The sequence below is a fragment of the Gavia stellata genome, chromosome 25 (genome assembly GCF_030936135.1).
Source record: "Gavia stellata isolate bGavSte3 chromosome 25, bGavSte3.hap2, whole genome shotgun sequence".
Taxonomy (NCBI): domain Eukaryota; kingdom Metazoa; phylum Chordata; class Aves; order Gaviiformes; family Gaviidae; genus Gavia; species Gavia stellata.
This window is the reverse complement of record NC_082618.1, coordinates 6399807-6420845: the sequence shown is the minus strand read 5'-3', so window position 1 is coordinate 6420845 and position 21039 is coordinate 6399807. Positions and strand designations below refer to the sequence as shown.

Sequence of the window (21039 nt, the reverse complement as noted above, 5' to 3'; positions counted from 1 at the left end):
AATTGCAATTCTATACTGCAGCATTCATATAACATCAAACATTAGTAACACTGGCTGTCTGACCGCAGTTTAAAAATGAAACAGCTCTGCATGGAAATTAAGTACTTTCAGAGAACACTCTTTGATACATCAACCCCCAATCTGCATATAATATCCTGGTAGCAGCTTTCTATTGACCACATTAAGCTATTTTCATTCTGTACAGAAATTAATGAAGTTGTGGTTTAATGAACATACTTCATGTTTCAGCTTTAATTCCATTTTCGTTACTGGAGAAAAAAATGGAACAAAACCCAACCATCATTCTTGTGAAAGCACTAGCAGCGAGTGCACCAACACGGTGTTCTCTATAGAGGTCACTTCTTCCATCGTGTCAGTCGACTGTTAGCTGAACACTCTGACAGCTCCCAGGCTAACAAAACTGATTGTACAGTGAGTTCTCCAGGGATGAAACCAGTATTTCTTAGTTTATTTACAGTATAAGTCCTAGTCAAATCTAAGTCCATCAGCTAAAAAAAAAGTAATACACATACTGTAAACATGGCAACATTAAATATGGTAATGCTAGTCTAGAATATTTAACATCATGATCACATCTTGTTATACCTGAATTTATATACAGAATGTTTTATAGCAAGTGTTACCCACTTCACAAGTGGAGAGGGAGGAGAGTCTAGCTTTCGCTGTGGCTAAAACTCCTTCAAAGTAAAGTTAAAGCTTGTCTTTGATTGTATTAGAGCTTTCTTTCATAACCACATTTAAATTGAAGATTAGCACAAAAAAATTACCTAGGGCCCCTTCAAATTTATAATTAAAAATTCAGTTATGATTCTCAGGGAAAGTGTCTGATATGGAGAATAAAAAATTACTGCAAAATAAACTTAATGGAAGTTGGGTCTTCAGACTGTCAGTCAAAAGTTCAAACAGGCGTTATTCCTGTTTGGGTTGGAGTTGCCGTTTCCAGGCCTCGTTCAAATAAACTAGTCGTTTGTAGTTGATGATAAAGAGAATGAAGTTCAGCAAATATGTGATGACGCAGACAATGCAAAATTCCTTCAGCACGAAGTACAGAATGTATGCCAAGTACAATGACCCTACTACAGACACTATGGAGGATGTCATGAGGATTAGAGCTGCTACCGCACTTGCTGTCATACCTGCAACGAGAGAGAGAAAGTTACTACCACTGCTCTCATTCCCCCCTTCCACACAAAGCAAAAGAGCTTAATAAGCACTCTAATTTAAACTGAAGGCTGCTCAGCAAGTTTGCATTACATAAAAGTCTGTTTAAAATACCATGAGTTCAAGATGGCTGACAAAGCACTATTTGGAGGGGAGCTTCTAGGTTCTGTACGACAGTCCTTTGATAAGAAGTATGTGTAGTATTTACCATCTTCCATATTCCTGAGTTATGGGAAAGTTACACATTGGTCAAGTTATGTCTATCAATACTAATAACTTTATAGCAGACCACGTAGTTAAAGAAATATGCATACATTACATTTCATGCACTTTTTTGCCTGCTCTCTCTATTCCTCCTGCAAAATTTGTAAATTCCATTTTTATTGCCTCTCTTTTCCATTATGCAATCCAATGCTAAATATATTTAAGTGAAAATACCAGTGCAGCAACTGTCTTGACACTTATATTATTAATAGCATAGCAGGAGAAAATGCAATTGCTCTTGTTATCAGTTGGGGTTTTTAAGCCCTTTGGACAGACGTATCATTAGACTGGTGCTAAAAAAAAAGATTAAAGTGACATGCATTTATCTGGTCTTTTGCAGATTGTGCAATGTATAATGCACTCCTCTTTCATCACCACAGACCTGTTACATACTTTAAACTGAATTAATACTTACCAAGTAGCATTTGTAGTATATAAAACACGAGTCCAAAAACACTGTTTGACTGATTTATTGCACTGTCCTTTCCAAAGATGGAACCCAACAGACCAAATCCTCGACCCCATCTGTAAAACAGTGAAACTAATCAACTTGTATTTGGGCACTTATTGCTTTACATCAGTATTTTCAATTCATGACTGGTGGGGAAAAAAAATAGATGCATATATTCTGAAATGACCACTGCAGTCCTACATGAAGTTCAGGGTTATCTTGGAAAACCAAGCAGCTTGCAACAGGGGGTGTACTACATACAACTTTATCCCACACCTTGCTGATTAAAGTTATTTAGCACACCAGAATCTACCATGTTCGCACAGCTGCAACTTCACCAAATACCGTATTTGCTTCCTAGGGTTGTAGTTTAAAGCTCTTTTATCAAATAAACACTTCCTTCCTTTAACGATAGCTTTAGCAGTTCTCTCCACCACAGTAAGTTGGACACATGCTCACTGTACAGCTGAGGGAAAAACGGTACAACTTGGTCACTAGTTGTTACCAGTTCTGCCAGCACTTACCTCACAGGCATCAGAGCAAGCAAATCACAACATGTGTTTGCACTTCAGCTGCTCCTGATCAGTCTAACACCTTAGGAGGAACCCAAATCCGCCAAGCAGACAAGCTGGGGCTGGTACCATAACAAGATTCACAGACCTCATTTGTTAGAGCCCTTGCACAGTGTGACATTTTGAACTAGTACCTTAACTACAAAGTGACCTCCAACTTTTTAGTGGTAAGGTAGAAAGTGGCGCAAGCCCTACAAAACTGCTGCTGCAATAAGGGCAATAAAAGATGCAGTTAGCAAATGTATTTGTGCTAGAAACCATTAATTTGATGCCCTAAGGCAGATCACACCATTATTTGTAAAAGCAAAGTGAGGACCATATTTATTAGTGTCACTTGAAAACATGAAGAAAAGTTAACACTACTTCAACATGCAACTTAATTCACTTACAAGAGAACTTTAGGGAATCTGCCAGCATGTCTTTGGAGCATCAAGTCAAGCACTACATAAATGTAAGGATAGGTTCATGTTATCAGATTAACTGTCACTTAACTATGTAAAAAAGTGCAATTCCTCACTGCCCTTGCAGCAGAAAACCACTAGCGTGCTATATTTATGCCAAGAGAAGTGCAGTTTCTGAATAGCTTGTTGTACTAGAGGCAATGGTTCTACTAACCATGTAGTGCTCTACTACACAGTAGATGTTTGCTCTCTGCACACTACAGGAACATTACTGATACGCTTCACCATACATCTGGGACCAGTGAGAGGCTACCACCACATTACAAGTAGTTTCCTCACATGAGAAAGGTTCCACGATAAGTACAATTTAATACCATCTCCAAAACACTTCATAATCTCACAGCCATTTGTGCAGTATTTTCAAAACATATTCAAATTAATCATTTTAATTCAAACACGGTAACTGTCTGCAATTAACTATTATACCCAAGCTCTTATCCCCAAGAAATTGAACAGAGAATTAGGTACCAATTCCTAGAATCCTCACTGCATAAACAGTGGAAATCAAACATACTTTCAACTAGTTTGGTCTCAAATCTTGTAAATGACCGAAGTGAAACTTATGTGCAAGTATAAAGCTTCAAGGCAGCACAGAAAAGCCCGACACTTGCTTTACCACAGGGACAATGCCTCGCTTCCCAGAGCTGCGAGGGGTCAGAAAGACACAAAGTTAACTGCTTGGGGGAGCAGTGCGATACTGCCTCACTCCCTGCAGTCACCCCAGTGCAAGTTTGGGGCTATGCAAACTGGGGACAAGGCTGGTTACACACCCTCCCTGCAGCATATGAAGGCAAATAGTCCCAGTTAGCATACGGTATAGTCTGTGGGCGAAGTAGCATCAAGGATGGATGGCAAAGATCTGGAAAAGCAGCTGTAGAGATGTGAGTGCAGCACGTGATGGCTCAGGGAGCCATGCTTCCAAGAGGGAGGGATTTTAAAAAAGACCAAACACCATGAAACAATACATAAGCAAACATCATAAAGAAATACTGCAAGTTCCAAAGAATCTCAGTTATGACAAGACTTTCCTCCCACACACTGAACGTTATCTGGACTCTAAGTGAGAACAGTTTATTTTTTAGCCTTACTTATTGAATAAGATGGTCACAGCACATGTAACAACTGTCTGCCAGCCACCAGATGCAGTACCAAAGAGCCAGACAAACGTATTAAAGGTATCATCATTTTGCATTTAATAGTCTACTTTTATGTTTCTGTATTACCACATTTATAGATGCTTCAGCTTACTATCCACAGGTGCAATTTATTGTTCTAGTCACCAGGTAAAAATTCTTTGTAGGTTGACATTAAACTCTGTTTGAACACACTCAGGCTTTCCTTACCAAGAGACTAAACAGCATAACTCAAAGTGTTCCTAAGTCTGTGTTTCTAATGCAGGATGGTGAATTCCCACCCTGCCCCTGCCTGCCCCAGCTGTACGCTCTCACTTCTTCTGGTGCTCATGAGATCCTGCTGTATCTGAGAGCAAACTCAAGCTTAAAACATCAGAAACTTTAGACAGGAAGGGCTTGAACTCATTATCTTTCCATTAGCAACATTTTATTCACTTGCAGAATAACTATAGGGTCAGATTCTGTAGTCTAAAGTTTCTTATCTTGCACAGCAAGATAAGAGCATAGTCCAACATCACAACTTGTTCCTGGTACTGACTTGTGGCTCCCCATTCCTGAAGCAGGTCAAGTGTTCTGTTGTGAAAATCATGCTGAACTCACCCTGTGTGATTCAGAGCAGTATGACAAACACATGTGGCAAGCCTACTTTTGCCACACCCGAATTTCACTCCTATTAAAAAAAAGGGCAATCTGAATCAACTTCAAGGAAGTTTTAAAATAAATCTTTAAGACATCTTGCTTTATGTTTCAGGTAACTCAAATTCCCTCTCTGTTCAAGGCAACAGCCTGCTTCACTTCTCATTTGCAGGTACAACTTCAAATGTTCTTGAAAAAAGTTTTCAGAAGAGTGATTCAAGAAATCCAGGACAAAGTGGTTAGGAAACTAGATGAACAGTTCCAAAATCTAAAATTAAATACTACAGTGACTTTTAGTACAATGTGCATTTCCTTTTATCAAAAAGAGGTCTTGAAAACTATTATCCACCCTCTAAACAGTGTCCCTTTTGGTTTGTGATATTTAACAAAGCTCAGAAGCATTTTTAGAAGTTTAAAGCAGTATTTGCATGCACTTGACACTTCTTAACAGGAAAACAAGAATGGAGGTCATTTTGATCCACAAGTGACATATCTCCAATAAAATCTTACACTGTTAAATCATTACATCTTTTGCACAATTATGAACATCCTCTATGTTCCAGAACAGTGTATCATGGGAGTACACTTTAACCCTAAACATTTTACTGTAATTTAGCAGAGACAACACCACTGGCAGAAAGGCAACCAAGAGAACCTCATGCAGTACACTTGTATCTCAGTCATTTTGAAGGACAAGTAAACAACCTCCATGTTTTAACAAGTTAAAGCTGTAAGAGTTATCAGTATTAGCTCAAAAAGCAACAGAATTCCAAGTCTGCCAAACAAGTCGAACTAACAAAAAGTATATATTTAGCCAGGAGTCAGATTATTGTCTTATCCACTCACTGTAAGAAATGCCATACTGTTTTTTCTAGCCAAGCACCCCAATTCTGACAGTTACCTGCCAGAGATGTTTTTAAGAGCTTTTACAAAGAGATCATTCCCCAAGATGCTCTCCTTGACCTCAATCATCATTAAGTTAAAAATCAGCTTAAGAAACCTCTGAACTGGGGTTTCATCTGCATCAACATGCTCAATGGCCTACCTTGAAGGCTTCCTGAATATACCTAGATGCTTTCTGAACACATACTTTTGACCTCCACAACACCCCCAGGGAATGAATTCCCGAATCACATCACCTCATTTTCACTTGGCAATCCTTAGTTCTCATGTCACGAAAGCAACTAACTACTGTATATTCATTTTAACATGAACATAATGATACTAGATCAGGTCAAGTCCAACCAGCTTCAGTACCACGTCTCTGACATGAGTAAGTAGCAGATGCCTTGAAAAAAGCACACGTATCATACTTCCCAGTTCACATTCTAGTCTCTGAAATCGCTAGTTGAAAATGCTATCAAATCTTTCAGGAGACCAGATTATTAAATAGCATGTACGATTCAAAATCTAAGAACACACTGAATTTGCAGCTGCAGGTTTTCTAACACATTTCTCTCTCTCGATTTTTAGGTTTGCTGCAATAAAGAGGGCAAACACTAGTAAAGATTATATTTTTAGAGAACTGTAAGTAAAGAACTCAAGTTCTGTTTTCGGAGTAGTAGTAGCTTAAAGCCCCTCATTTCAGGATTATTTTTCATCCCATAAGCATTATCTTGTTGTCAACAGCAAGCACCGTCTACCACTTTGTAACCCTGAGGAAACAATACGTATTTTCTAAAAAAAAAGCCTACACTTGACAAGTGATACGCACATTTCCTTAAGTGTCATCTGACTCCTGACATAAGTTACAGTACAGAATGAAAGTTCTCGGGAGGGGACTAAAACTGGCCTATGCTCACACATCGCCTTCAGTGAAAAGCTCATACAAAGGTCAAAGGATCTGGAGCATGTTAATACTTAGCCATGTTAAGAAACTTTGGTTGCAGCTTCTTTACAGCTTCACTTGAGGATTTTGGATTAAACACAGTTCATGGTTACAAGGTCACTTAGGCCACTCCAACAGTTTTAACTTAAGTAAAAGCCTTCAATTAGAAGCCACAAGAAAGGAGATTAAAAATTCCCATTTGTAGGCTTGCCAGGAGTGGTCAAAATTTTTGATTCACTTAATTTCATGTTTAAATCTATTAGCAGTATTTACTGTAAGCATATGAGATTTTGTTCTATATATCCTCCAGCTCTACCTCAGAAACAGTCCAAAAAAATCTGAGTCTAGATCAGCAAGATCTCAAGCAGACAGTGGTTAATTATTTTATAGCAGTCTTTACAGATGCACTGGTTATTCAAGCTACAAGCCAACAACATTGTTTTTCTTCTACATAATCTCTTCTACTAAGCTATCATAAAGGAAGTCCAAATTTGAGCTACAGGCACTTTGTGAAATTTACTTGGCATCAGGCAAAATAATTCTCAGCCCTACTGCAAATTCCAGTCAAGCTAGAAATGATATATTTATGAAAAGCAAAAATACATGTGTTCAAAATCAGATCACTGTAAGGTTGAAAAAAACTCAGGTAGCTAGGGTACTGCTGTATTTTATAAGAGACATGCCTCTGCCACTATGTATCATATCAGTCTGAAGCATTAAGTCATCAATTTTCCACTGAAAACAGATAACACTAAAATCACTTGAACTATCAGCTTCTGCTGCTTTGGGAACAACTTCCTTTAGAAAACCAGCTTCCTTGGTTCTACACATGTTCCTGAAACCCTTTCCTTCCCCAGCACACAGAATAACCAGATCCTTGCCAACTCACATGCTCCAGCCTCTGCACCCTGCCTCCCCAATCAAGTCCATTATCTATCAGCTCTGTCCGAGTCCTATTTGCACATGTGCTGCCTGTCTGGCTAGCAGACCAAATGGGACAGATAACCTTAGCTCACAGGGCTGGGCTTTCCCCCCCCCCCCCTTCAGCAGAAGTGTTAGAGTCCCCCCTCCCCTTTGGCACTGAATCTGTTTCTATGAAACTTTAATAACTTGTATCCTTTGTTAAATTTTGCCATTAAAAAATGAAAAATTAGAACTTAAATTATTAATACACAATACTGAGGCAAAATATTCTCAAAGACCAGGCTAAAAAAGCAGGATAATACAACCTTTCTTGGCCTCAGGTTGTTTGCACTTTTATCACACCCATTAGCTACAGCTATGCCAATTCACCATCACCTTGAATCTGCAACACTCCAAATCCTGCCGAAGCAAAGTGCTTGACACACTAGATGGATTCTGTCTACACTGATTTCGCCCTTCCCAATCAACAAACTAGAGATCTTCAAACCTCCCCTAAGGCAGCAAGAACAATGAATCCCTGCTACAGAATAACTGAAAAAACACCATTACACCTGCTATCTAACAATTTGCAGACCTCAGAAATAAACAACCCTTTTTAAATCACAGGAGAGATTTTTATCTCAGCTTCAGGAGACCACATTATGTAAACTATTTCAGTAGCCTAAGAACCATAAATATGATATCTGTTGAATGACCACCAGCTGCTCCACATACTGCCCTTCAGCAGTTTGATTAAACTTCTATCTTTTTCTATACAGAATCAAAGATGCCTAATGAAAACAATAACTTGGCTCAGGTTAGAGAAATTACCAGTTTTGTAAGTCTTTGCTCTTCACGAGTCAGTAAAATTTCAAAAAAGCACATGAGCATCATTTGCCTATGCTGGTTCACAAGAAGGGACTAAACAAGCTTCCCCTTTTACACTACCTGCATAAAGCTACCTTTACCATTTCTCACCTTATATCAGTCACTAACAATTGCATCTGTCAACCTCAAACATACCTGAATACTTGCTTGCAGGTACAACAATAAAAAAATGCTGGGACATGAGGAACTTACCATCAATGTGAAAGATAACTGCTATATAATATGTTCTTAACCTGGAATCAAGCAAACTTGAAAGACATCAAGTTTACAGAACTGCCCCACAACAGAACTGAATGGGAACCTGCAATATAAACATCAGGTTAGGGGGGAGGTCAGAGAAGTTTTCTCCCATGTCCCATTTCCTTAGATAATGGGGTGGTTCTTGTCAACTTGATCTCTGTTACGGTCTGCACTCTAGAAAGATGCACCAGAACAACAGTTGTGGCAAGGTATGCTTCACTGAAAAACCAGCAGTAGTCAAAGTTTTAACTTCAGTATCTTATAGCGTAATTGCACGTCTGCTCTGCAGAGGAATAAGCTCTACACCAGCATAACATAGTGTTGAAGCACTATGTCACAAGACTAAGCAATTCAAACATAACATTTACCCAGGTCTAAATTCACTGTATAAATGATTTATGAAGGTGAGCAGAACAATGCAATTATACTGCAGTTGTCGCAGGCCACGCTTGGCAAAGCCAGTAAAACAACTGCATGTCTGCACAGATCTGTCCACAACACACAAAATTTTACCGATGTACATTTTCAAGAACTGCCAGATGATTATTTTGGTGCATCCACTAGAAGACATAAGGCAAACATGCATATTAGACTTTTTCAGAATAGGCATTTCATAGTGGCTCAAATAAAGATGACAATCCAAGACCTTGCACATTAGCGTAAAGTTCAGAACAGAGAATCCCTAAAATATGTCATCAAACTACAGCCAGAACACCACGGATTCTTAAAAATCGTACTTTGACTCTAGAACTTCTTCATTAAGTCAGCTAAAGGTGTTAACGTAGATCAATATTGACTATTTCCAAACCTCTTCACTTACGCAGCTGACCGAAAGCTACAAATATTGCTAAATATATACATGACATGTGCCCTTTGGTCATTCATGCCAGCTACCTTAAGTCTGTATCAAAGTTTTTACAGCATTAACACATGCCAGGCTACAAAACTTCCTTCAGAAAGAGCGATCCACTAATCTGCTCTGCAGGAACCTTAAGTTAATCAAGACAGAAAGTAGAAACGTATCAGAACTCTCCCAGGGCACGCAAAAGAACAAAGCAAAAAGCTCAGGGTCTCTGCATTAGTACTTAAGTGTCACATTTTATTCTAAGCCATACCACTATGCATATTACTTGAAACTTGTCTATTAGTTTAATTCCCTCTGTGAAACTATTGTAACAGCAAAACCAAAAAGATTTTTCAGGAACTGCTATAAGCCAGTTTCATTATAGATAAAGCCATTCTTGCCACTTAATTATTCTCAAATATAATGGAGCAATTCACTTAAAACATCTAGAGCAATCGCCAAATGAAAACATTAGGTATTTCCCTAATACCTTATCTCTTCTTGGAAAATGACAGTGGTCATTATACAGTCCTTAGCTGTTTTTCTTTCTAAACTATTTCGTGAACTTTCCCCACGATAAAAGCTTGAAATATGCTGACCATTAACATTTTGAATAAGGGACACTAGGAAGGTATCTCTCCAACATAATCTTCTGGATGAGTCAGTCTTTGATACAAGATTTTCCATGCTCCTCCCTCTGCACACTGGTAATCTTTACAACATTTCTATTCTCATTGTTGTGCCAATACCAGATTTGGCTTAAAAGCAAGACTTGGAAATCCTAACAGCTTATTAGTGAAAAAAAATCCTCCCCAAAGACCAGAACTTAGTGCCAAAATAACTCAGCTTAGGGAAGAATACACTAATTTATTTAATTATTCTGTACCGTTAAAAGTAATCCTAACACCATGATGTGCTTTTCAAAGTTCAGTCCGCTGCTGGAGTCAACACTCAAAATGTGAGGACCATCACATTCCAAGTTCCATTAGTAAATCTAGCTTAAATAAGAAGTCACACAACCGAGTGAACACTCTAGGAGCCAGTAAAGCCACTAAGTACAAGTTTGTCACCCATTTAACTCTGTAGAGTTAACTCTGCTAATCAGCCAATTAAATAATTTGTGATTGACAGTTTAATAGCTTAATGAGAAGAGAAACAGTTGCAAGTTAAATCTGCATTACATGTGAAAATGCTGGAACACCATATTTGAAACTGCTATCTCGGTGAAATCTAAATAGTAGTTAAAAGTTCCTTTTAGAAAACAAGTTTCAGAGAAACTTTGGTGACACATGGTAGTAACAAGGAATATTCAATTGGAGAGAGGGAAAGAGAATGACTGATGGATAGGGAGCTGTGGCAACATGGAAAATAAGATTAATTTCTTTCAATGTTATTCTTACTTCACAGTTTAATAGCTTGCCCTCTTGTCTTAGTTTTAACGCAATACTCCTTTTTTGTCTGTGTTCTGTACAGCATTGAAAGCACATTCTTCTCCAAATATGGTTTGACTGAACAGAACTTGCAGGCTCCTTTTCCACAAACTACTTTTACCACCTGCTCTAATTATCATGACATTTGCAATACTTCAGTCTTTAAGCATGATTCTCCTAGCAACTGCTAGTAAGATTTTAGTTGATTTTATCCCTAACTGTTCATATTATTATATAGAATTCCCACACTAAAGTATTTACAGGTCTTACCATGGCATACTCAACATTTCAGCTGCAACATTACTAATGAACACTATAATTACCAAGCATTATACCATAATTAGAAATACCTCAAGATATAATTAGAATTATTTTACTTCTAAAGCATTTAATAAACATGCATTAAAACTATTACTTCAAATTCCTTGTCTCAATAGCAGAATTTGCAATAACAAAAAGCTAACGAAGGACTAATTCTATACAAGAACAGACTACTACAGAGACTACTTAGGTGCTTAAATCCCTGTTATTATCTTTTTAACTCTATAGCTGTGGTAAAGTTTAGATTACTGACAATATTCATGTGGTTTAAAAATATGCATAGGCTGCTGAGGTTAATTTATAAGTTTAAGTTATCTGACAAGCTTATTGAAGTCTTCTTTCTGTTTAGATTGAAACTTCTCATTTCAGGACACTTCTCAAATAGAGACATGAAAAAGCATCTTCACAAACTAAAGATTATCTGATGACAGACGGAAAAGCAGAGTTAAAGCCCTCATTCAATCACAAGAGCCCCCTTTCAGACATCTGTAGATACACATCTCTTTGTAACATAACACAATCCCACCCCTGTCACAACAGAAGTGGTTTTAAGAATAAGAGTTCCCTGTATGTTTTGCCTGAACACTTTAACCAGCTTCCACCTTGACAGAGTATGGACATATTCTCCCCCATTGGCTTGTTATGATAATACAGCAAGTACCTTTATAAAAACTGTGACAGCTTTTATGCATGTTACACTGAAAGGGGAAAAAAATCTCAAGTACTCATTCAGCTGAAGGCACTAACATGAAAATAACAAAATTGTCATTAAAAAAAGAAGAGGAATTTAATGTATGTATTTGCCAAAGAACCAAATCCTTCCCATGCCCAGCTCCTTACCGGTGTATACCTTTACACATGTCTTTATATGCCTATATACACATATATATATATATTTGCACAGAACCGTTTTGAGATTGCTGACAAATCACCTTATTTCTTCACTTGAAATACTTGAGAATTTGCTTTTAGAAGAGTTTCTTAGCTAAATTGCACCTTATAGTATTTCCTGTAGCATGTTTGTACTGGTACCACTGGTAACTATACAGCAGATTAAGTCTTTTCATCATCGTAATTCAATCAACTAGTTACCTGACAGCAAGTCAAGCTAGCAGCATATTAAAATTTATACGACGACTCTCCTAACAGAAATAAGAACCACTAGAGTGGACCAATAGCCTTCAGAAAACAACTGCTAAAGTAATTACTGACAGGAAACCTGTAAAATAAATTGAGATTTGGACTGGGCTTTTGCTGCTGAGGCATACAAACCTCTCTCAAATTAAGCACTTCCTCTGTATCATGAAGACAATCTTCTGTGCTGCCAGGTAGCATTATAATGAAAAAGCAACTCACATACTCCAATTAAAACCACCCAAAGCCAATCATCTACAATTGTACATGTTTATGTTGGCCTCAACCGCTAGACACACCTACAGCATTTCACTCTAACGTGCATTTGTCACTAAAACAGCCGTCACTTTAGCTATCTGCCATTGATTACAACACAGAAATTGCGGGTGCCTCACCCTCCAGCCCGTAGCGATCCCAAAAAAAACGTTCCCCCACCAGCCCTCCAGTGAAGGGGCTGCCTAAACCGGGAGCCCTGACATCCCCCTCCTCGGCCTGCCCGCCCTGTGCCCCCCAGCACAGGCCCAGCTGCCCAGCCCCTTCTGCGCCTCAGGCAAGCCCTCCCCAGAACGAGCCCCGGCCCACAGCCGCAGGCTCCTGCCGCCCGTACGCTCGGCCAAGCCCGCCCGCCGCCGCCGCCCCCCTCAGAGAGCCGGGCCGGACCCCCAGCAGCCCCGCCTTAGCCCCCCAGGCAGCGGAGGCAGCGCTCCGAGGCCCGGCCCCGCCGCTTCCCGCGCCCCCAGCCCCTGCTACCCGCGGCGGCCTGAGGCGGCAGCGGCAGGTCCCATCCCCGCCTCACCTGGAGGTGATGGCGGCAGAGCAGCGGACCCGTTCGCTGAGGTCGCACAGGGCCTGGTAGTGGAGGTCGCGGCCCTTCTCCCGCTCCAGGTGGCAGGCGTAGAGGGAGAGCAGGATGCCGGCCGCGCACACCGCGGAGCGGGCCACCCGCTCCCAGCGCGGCACCGACACTCGCAGCAGGACGGGCGCCGCCATCTTACCCCCTCCCTCCGCCTCAGCCCGCGACGCGCGCCCGGCGCCCACGAGCCGCGCACGCGCGCCTATACCCCATTGGCTCGCTGGGCGGGCGCGCCCCTCCCGCCCCGCCCCGCCGATCGCGCCGGACGTGGCGCTCCGCGACGACGTCACGTCAGGCCGGGGCGGGGGAGGGGGGGCGTGGCGCGGCGGGTGGTTATGGCGCCGCCTGGCGGACAGCAGCCGGCACTGCATGGCCGCCCCCCCCCCCCGCCTTTTCCGCAGGAATATCAGGTTTTGTCCCTTCTTCCTCAGCTCTGGGCCGCCGGGCGATCTGGGCTGTTCCGGGAAGTGCGACCTCACCCGGCACGGCTGACTTGATCCTCAGGGCTGATGTGCCCCTTCGCTATAGCTAAGGCGGCACTGGTCTCTTAGACAGGTACTCCAGTGAGTGTTCCAGGTTTTTTCCATGATTTTGGAGAGAATGAGGCAAACCGCCGCAGCCTGTGGCCGCACGAAGCCCAGCCGGTGCCTCCTGTGCAGAGGGACCTTGCTGAGGGCATGTTACATTCCCAAAGTTTACCCTGAGACATTCTGGGATGCGTAATTTGGACAAGCGACATAAAAAGCGCATTAAAAGTTTGTTTTTCCTAGCGCACACCATAGCCTGGTGCTCCACTTGGCCCCGGAGCAGCTGTCAATGGATTCCCCCAAGCCTCGCTCGGCCTTATCTTTGGAAGAATACGCTTCGCACTTGAGCAACGGGATTTCATCATCTGTTTCCCAGCTCTAGGATCACATTTGTATCACACCTCTAAATATAGCCAGCAGTGCTGTCAGTCAATAGCACTAGTCAGAATTAGATGGATACAGTCAAAGGCAGTCAGGGCTGGATCTTCCTTCTTTCCTCTGCGTCTGGTTTCTATCAAAAGTAGCATCAATACCCCTCTGGCTGTAGTTTAAGAACCAGCTAATATCTCTGGTCTACCAACATGACAGAAGTCATCTAGTAGCTGAAGATAAAACAATCTTTGCTTACCGTAAACACCCACCACAACCACCACGATTGCTTTATTCTGAGGATGGCCACCAGCTATTTGTTCTCCTTCCCTTCCCCATTTCCTTGTATGCATGTTATTGCTGGGCATTGGCAGATGGAAGAGCGAGTCGGTACGAAACAAAGCTCTGCGAGTTTTCCCAAGGAGGGCAGGAGGACAAGACACAATGGCAGCATTCATACCGCCAGTTATGCCATCCGTGCCTCCATTGTTCTGCAAGACGAAACAAATTCAAAGAGAGACCTGTTGCAAAATTACTTCAGCGACAAGAAGGAATCCCTCTGCCAGCAAAAAAGGGAAATTGAAAACTATTTAATTAAAAAGAGTTGAGAAAACTATTCATTAAGAAATGAGTTGTTTGAACTCTAGCTAGCGTATAAACTAAATTAAAAATCTCCTGCTGTCTACGGTGTGCCTTCTGCTATCAGTGGGAATAAGGGGGGAGGGACAATGGGGAAGCAGCGGAGATGACCAAGATAGACGGGGCAACCAAAATAGTAACAAATGTACTAAAGCTGAAGGAAATCACCCAATCTCATATGTTTATAGCTTGGCCCTTAAGCAAGATGAGGTCTAGTCAAAGCTTTTCCTTTTTGTCGACCCAATGGACGCCATGGGGCGCTGGGCGCTGGAAGCATCGCTCAGGCTGGCAGCAGCAGGTGGAGGAGCGGAGCTGAGCTCTGCCCAGCCAGGCTCTGAGCAGTTCTGCCTTACTCCGGGAGCTATCCGTGGGCATCCCGCGCCAACCGCCAGAGGGAAAGTGCCAAATCTGAAGGGAATAAGTTACTGTCTGTCTGGAGTGCAAAACTCATAATGCTTCGCAGGCACTTGACAAAACCCCAAACCCAGAGCTGCTGAGGAAGCAGCCAAAATGGAGGGAGGCCAAGAGTAAAAGAACCAGAGAGAAGATGCGTGCAGACGAGCTCCTGCAGTAATGCCAGCAGTCTGGACTTAGGTGGATGCTGCTGTTCTGGATATTAAATATTTATTTATATTTATTGCCTAATAATTTTTACATCAACAGCAACTGCTTTTCTGACCGAAGCTTTGCTTTTGGATTACCGTTGCTATATAAACTCACAATATTAGTGCTTCCATCATCAGACTAGTTACCTCCCCTTAGATACAAGCTGCTGAAATGACTGGTCTTATGTAGCTACCTCCCTTACAACTGAAAAAATTGTGAACACACAATTTTTTGTCATGATAACGGCTTTATAATGAAGTGATAATGTTGCAGGATGGCAACCGCATTTTGGGGATGAATGTGTGTAATACGTAATCTAAGGATGAGAAGTGAGGTGCTTGCTTATAATGGGAAACAGAGTTGTTTGAAATTTCACTTTCTGTTGAGCCTAATTTGAGAGTTTATGAACTCATTAGCTCTAATCCTGTGTATGTTAGTCATCTGGACCCTTTTCATTATTTTCATCGGGGTTTAGATGAAAAAACCCCAAACAACTTATGAGCTGTATTAACTGACTAAGTAGGGATCAGATTTCAGCAGAACAGTTTTACCTCTGGTATATCTTGACTTAGGTAGTAAACTCTAGGGACTATATTTCAATTATATTCCAAGTTATATGACATAACCTCTGCCTTTCTCCTTATCCTTATTAAATGATTCATTCTTTTCTAAAGCTCTGTTCAGGTTAGTAACTCATAGCAGATTCCAAAACACATTTGTGTTTTGTCTAAAGAACTCCCTCCATTTAACAAAGTAAGTGCAGTGCCGTTCACTTCATCGTAACAGCTCTGGATCTAGTGTCATGACTGCACAGTGGAAGGCCTTTTATTTATTCTCTTCTATTTGCTATTTTTATTGCGCTCCCCTCCCTAAACTACGCAATACCAGTCTTTTCAAGCTGTCTTTCACCATCTGTCTCCAAACTTCCCAGACCTTTTTCTATTTTTTTTCTCTTTTTTAAAGAGCAGCTACCTTCCAAACCCTGATTCAGGTCTGCAGACCCCCAGGGACAGCTGAGAGGGGGTTAGGCCTTGCTGGAGTGACCGGCGACCATGGCACTGTCATGATGCATCCCATGCTAGAGCTGCTGAATAAAAAAATAGTAAATTAATACTTTAATAAATAAATTAAACCAGACAGCCCTCAAAATACAGTGTCTCAGAAAACACAAAGGCGAAGAACAGGTGCCAGCCCGTGCAGACGGTATTGCGCACGGGGCTGAGGCACGCAGGAGGTGCCCTCGCTCCTTTCTGGGGTGGACGGCGGCAAACCCCGGCCTTTGGGGTGAAACTCTGCGATTCTGCGAAAGGCTGAAGGGCTTTTGGAGGCTCCTTGGCGGTGTCCCGCGTGCAGCCTCTGGGCTTCTCCAGAGGGAGAGACTCTGGAGGGCAGGCGCACGTTTAAACACGGTTTATTCGCTTATTTTTACAAAGGGACCCGCCGCCATCGCTCCCTCAAACCGCCGCTGCACACAGCGACCCGCCGCCATCGCTCCCTCAAACCGCCGCTGCACACAGCGACCCGCCGCCATCGCTCCCTCAAACCGCCGCTGCACACAGCGACCCGCCGCCATCGCTCCCTCAAACCGCCGTTTCCCGCTCCGGGGCAGCGCCTCAGGCGGGCGGTGGAGGGGGCGGAGCCTGCGCAAAGCCCCGCCTCCCCGCGCGGCGTTACGGCAGTGACGCAGGCACGCGCGGCGGGTGTCGGGTGACCTTCAGAGGTGGCGGCTGGTGGTCGGCGTCGGGCCGGCGTCTCTCTCCTCTCCTCAGGGCACCTCAGCAAACCTTGTCCGCCGCGATGCCGAGGGGCGGCCGGAGCCGCACGTCCCGCGTGGCGCCTCCCGCCAGGTGAGGGCCGCTGGGCCCCTTCCCTCCCCTCCGCTCGCCTCCCTCCCGGCCCCCGTGTAGGCCGCAGGCGGCAAAGGCCTTTCCGCCATTCGGGGGTTGGGTGACGCGCCGGGCTGGGGGTAACGGGCATGGCGGGGCGGGGGTGACCCGGCTGCTTTGAGCTTGGGTTAGCGGAGCGGGGGTAGGCGCTTTGCGGGGATGGAAGTGGATCTCCTCGGCCCTCGCTTGGCGGCTGGGCCTGGCCATCCAGTGCCTGAGCGTTAAGGCCCTATTTAATCAGCCCCTTTCAGGTTATATCTGATTTCCCGCAAAATAGCGCAGTCCTTTGGGGTGTGGGGGTGCGGCTCGTCTTTAAAACAGCCAAAAAGAAGCCCGTAAACTTTGCCCCGTTGTGCATAAATCACCCGCAGAACATTTGAGTTCTTGCCATCAACGTGGAGGCTGTACCAAGGAGGAACTGCAAATGCTTGTGTCCTCCAACCAGGTGGCCTCTGCCCGGTTTGAGTTTGGAGTGATGGTGTGAGGTTTCTCTTTATGTCCTTGCAGTCGGGCACCACAAATGAGAGCTGCATCACCTGCGCCGGCTGCTCGGGCGCCCGTCCCAGCAGCGGCACCGGCTTCTGCTGTGGCAGCTCCTGCACCGAAGCAGCCTGGTCTGATGGCCCAGATGGCTACAACTGCTGCCGGAGTTGCTGTAGGCTCTGCTGTAGGCCATACCGTAGGTCATGCGCTTACAGGAGGATTTGGTGGAGGAAGCAGCTCTGAAGCTGCGAGGCCTGATATTACTTATCAGGTAAGAGAAAGCACAACTGGACACCAACTAATGAGGCGCAGTTAATTTGGGTTGTCATTTATGTATAGGCTGATGTAATTGCTATAGACATAAAGACCACGCAAACCATGGCTGGGAAAGCTGGGGTAACTTTAGTGACTCAGACTCCAAGGGAATGACCACAGTCACCATGAGTACCTTAAAAGTAGTTCAAAGGGATGCATGAGTGATATGTGCTTGTGGTAGGGTATTAGTGTTATTTTCTACTGTAGTACCCCTCTGATTTGACAGGATTTCCGTGTTCCAGGTCTGATGACTGTAGGATCTTTGCCAGACCTTTTTGTGCTGTTCAAACATTAAGATAATGCTGTTATCTTGCCCAGATGCTCTCCAGAGCTACCTCTGTGTTTGTAACTTAAAAAACTGTTCAGGATATGTCATGCCACTGCTGGAAACTTTTGTATGTCAGCCCATTATTTGTTTTCCATTTAAAACCACAACATTTTGATTAAAATGCAGGGAAGAAATACACAGCAAGTAGGGGGTGGTGTGCCTTCGTAGGCTGGAGCTGTTGCAAGGGTGCTTATGGAGGTGTCTGCCATTTCAGGAGCCCCAGGCAGCTCAGCCTGCCTACCAGCAGCAGCAGCAGTCGCAGTTTGCTCCTTGCCAGTATGAAATGAAACAATTCCTGGAGTGTGCGCAGAACCAGACTGACCTCAAGCTGTGTGAGGGCTTCAGCGAAGTACTGAAGCAGTGCAGGTTTGCTAATGGTAAGTAGACAGTGCTACCAGGCAACTGCTAAATGAGCTAATCAGTAAAATTATTGTGGGAATAATGTCCTGGTTTTTCTCAGTCCATCTGGTAAAGAACGGGGATTGATACAGAGCACATACACTGAAGTCAGTTAAAGCAAGTTGCTGTTCTGTTTGGCTTCCTGTTTTGGTCCTGTACATGTAGCTGGAGGTGGTGGGGTGGAGAGAGGATGAATTCCTGAAGGTTTTGTGTTGGTGCATGGACTGAAGCTGACAATTTGGGAGTGGTGGCAGCAGGCTTGGAGAAGCAGCGTAGTGTTGCTGGCCTGCAGCAAGCACCTGGTTGGCACAAGCGACAAACCATCCTGACCTGGAAGAATGGAGACTGCTGGATGCTGGTGTTGGGATGGACTGCTGAAGTCTGCAGTTCAGTAAATCCCAGCAAATAGATGAGGGGAGAAGGAACACCCTAACATACATCTGCCTTGTAGCAAGGAAGAGCACCTGCCATTCAGGGATTCAAAACTTGCTGTGATTAACTGTGATAACTTCTTACCTTACAGGTTTAGCTTAAGCCTTCAGAACAAGGTTGCTGAAGACCATAAGAACTGACCTATGAATGAAAAAAAGCTTCAGTAATAAAGTCTAAAGCTGTCTGATATCTTGTTAGTTCATATATTCACACTATTGTCCTTCTCGTGGCTTGATTCTTGCCATAGCCGCTACAGATGTGATACCATTTACAGCCGCAAATTAATTTAGCACAAAATGGAAGACTGAACAATAAAGCAGAATGAGCTAATTTAGATTAACCGGTTTGCTGATTGTTGTGTTGAATGTAAGTGATACGGTGTATAAATAAACTTCTCTCTCTAGAAGTACCTTGCTTTGGTGGACTTTGGAGTTGAGTCTGAAGGGTGAGCAGGCAAACACTGATTTTGGCAGACTTCTGTTCAGGAGCACCCATAGCTCAGCGGTTGCCAGACATCTCCTGCTTGAGCATTTGAACCCCACTGCTGATTAAAACACGTAGCGACAGGGAAGGCTGTGTCTGACTCCATGCTATTCTGCATGCAGTGGGTCTCAGTTCCTCAACAGCCTCTTGTCATACTTTTAAAAACAAGTTCTATATTCAAATTCAAGAGATTCTGAGAAATATCTTCCCTCTGCTCAGGGAGGATCTCTGTGGTAGGCTATTACCTGAGCAAGCCTATGTGCTATCAAGCAGCTGTGCACTTCTGAGACCACGCGGTCTTGCATCAGACTGGCAGTTCCCAGTAACACAAGCAGAGGCTGTAGGTTTTTCTTCATCTTGTGTTGGGAGTCTGGACTGAGACACGAGGTCCTGCTGCCTGTGGCTGGTGTGGCCTCTCCCTCCTCCCACCCGGATTAGGCAAGTGACAAAGCTGCTGCCGCTGCATGAAAAAAAAATAATAATAATCTCCATTTAAAAAGTACTTACTGATGCAAAGTGCAAACCTTCCTTTTTCCATCAGAGGGAGCAGCCAGCTCATGCCCTGCAAATATTGCTGGAGCCTGCAGAGTGAACACCCTCCTGCACTTCAGCCGTATTGCAAACCCTACAAGGCGGCGGAGGATGGCGAGTGCCAGGAAGGTGTACTGTCATGGGGGGGAGCGCAGTGGGGAACAACCTTGCACCAAAAAGTGCAATTCCTGTTAAAAATACTTTAAATAGCGTGACCTGTTTTTCCTGAACTGCTTTTATGCCGTTGGGTATTCTTGCGTGTTCCTAAAAGCCTTCATTTCCTCATCTGCAGTCCCTGGAAGTGAAAAGATAAAATCGGTGTTCAAAATGGGGAAGGGTTACCTCAAACATGGGGGACAAGGTCACAACTACCTTTTCTGGTGACAGGAGATCTGCTGATCAAGCTCACCTCTCAGTTGCCAGGTGTTTCACTGTCTTGGTGAAGAGAAAGAACAACAGTTTGGGCCAGAAACGCCTGCGCTGGGCTGCTGCTGAGTTTGCAGCAGACACCCCTGAAATACCCATCCCGAGCGGGCAGGGAGATGTCTGTAGCCTTTGGGAGAAGCACAGCGCGGTCGGGGGAAGAGTTTGCAGCTCGCAGGGCTTGGAAAGCACCAGCCCACGCGGGAGAGCCGGCAGGAGGGAGCCGAGCCCCGGGGGGAGCCGAGCCCCGGGAGGGAGCCGAGCCCGGGAGGGAGCCGAGCCCGGGGGGAGCCGAGCCCCGGGGGGGAGCCGAGCCCCGGGGGGAGCCGAGCCCCGGGGGGGAGCCGAGCCCGGGGGGAGCCGAGCCCCGGGGGGGAGCCGAGCCCCGGGGGGGAGCCGAGCCCGGGGGGAGCCGAGCCCCGGGGGGAGCCGAGCCCCGGGAGGGAGCGGAGCCCCGGGGGGAGCGGAGCCCCCCCGC

At 44.1% G+C, this 21039-nt stretch overlaps 2 protein-coding genes across 2 annotated transcripts; one reads left to right on the top strand and one right to left on the bottom strand.

The window, feature by feature from the left end:
* Positions 1-730: 730 nt before the first annotated feature.
* VKORC1L1 (vitamin K epoxide reductase complex subunit 1 like 1) lies at positions 731-13277 on the bottom strand. The gene is made up of 3 exons (XM_059829274.1): positions 13084-13277; positions 1862-1971; positions 731-1157 (listed from the first exon to the last, which is right to left on the bottom strand). Exons 1-3 carry the CDS (start codon positions 13275-13277, stop codon positions 931-933), a joined length of 531 nt encoding a protein of 176 aa, XP_059685257.1. The 3' UTR covers positions 731-930.
* Positions 13278-16997: 3720 nt separating this feature from the next.
* CHCHD2 (coiled-coil-helix-coiled-coil-helix domain containing 2) lies at positions 16998-19533 on the top strand. Its single transcript, XM_059829356.1, has 4 exons — positions 16998-17128; positions 17675-17921; positions 18508-18670; positions 19216-19533. Exons 1-4 carry the CDS (start codon positions 17079-17081, stop codon positions 19224-19226), a joined length of 471 nt encoding a protein of 156 aa, XP_059685339.1. The 5' UTR covers positions 16998-17078; the 3' UTR covers positions 19227-19533.
* The last annotated feature ends 1506 nt before the right edge of the window (positions 19534-21039 follow it).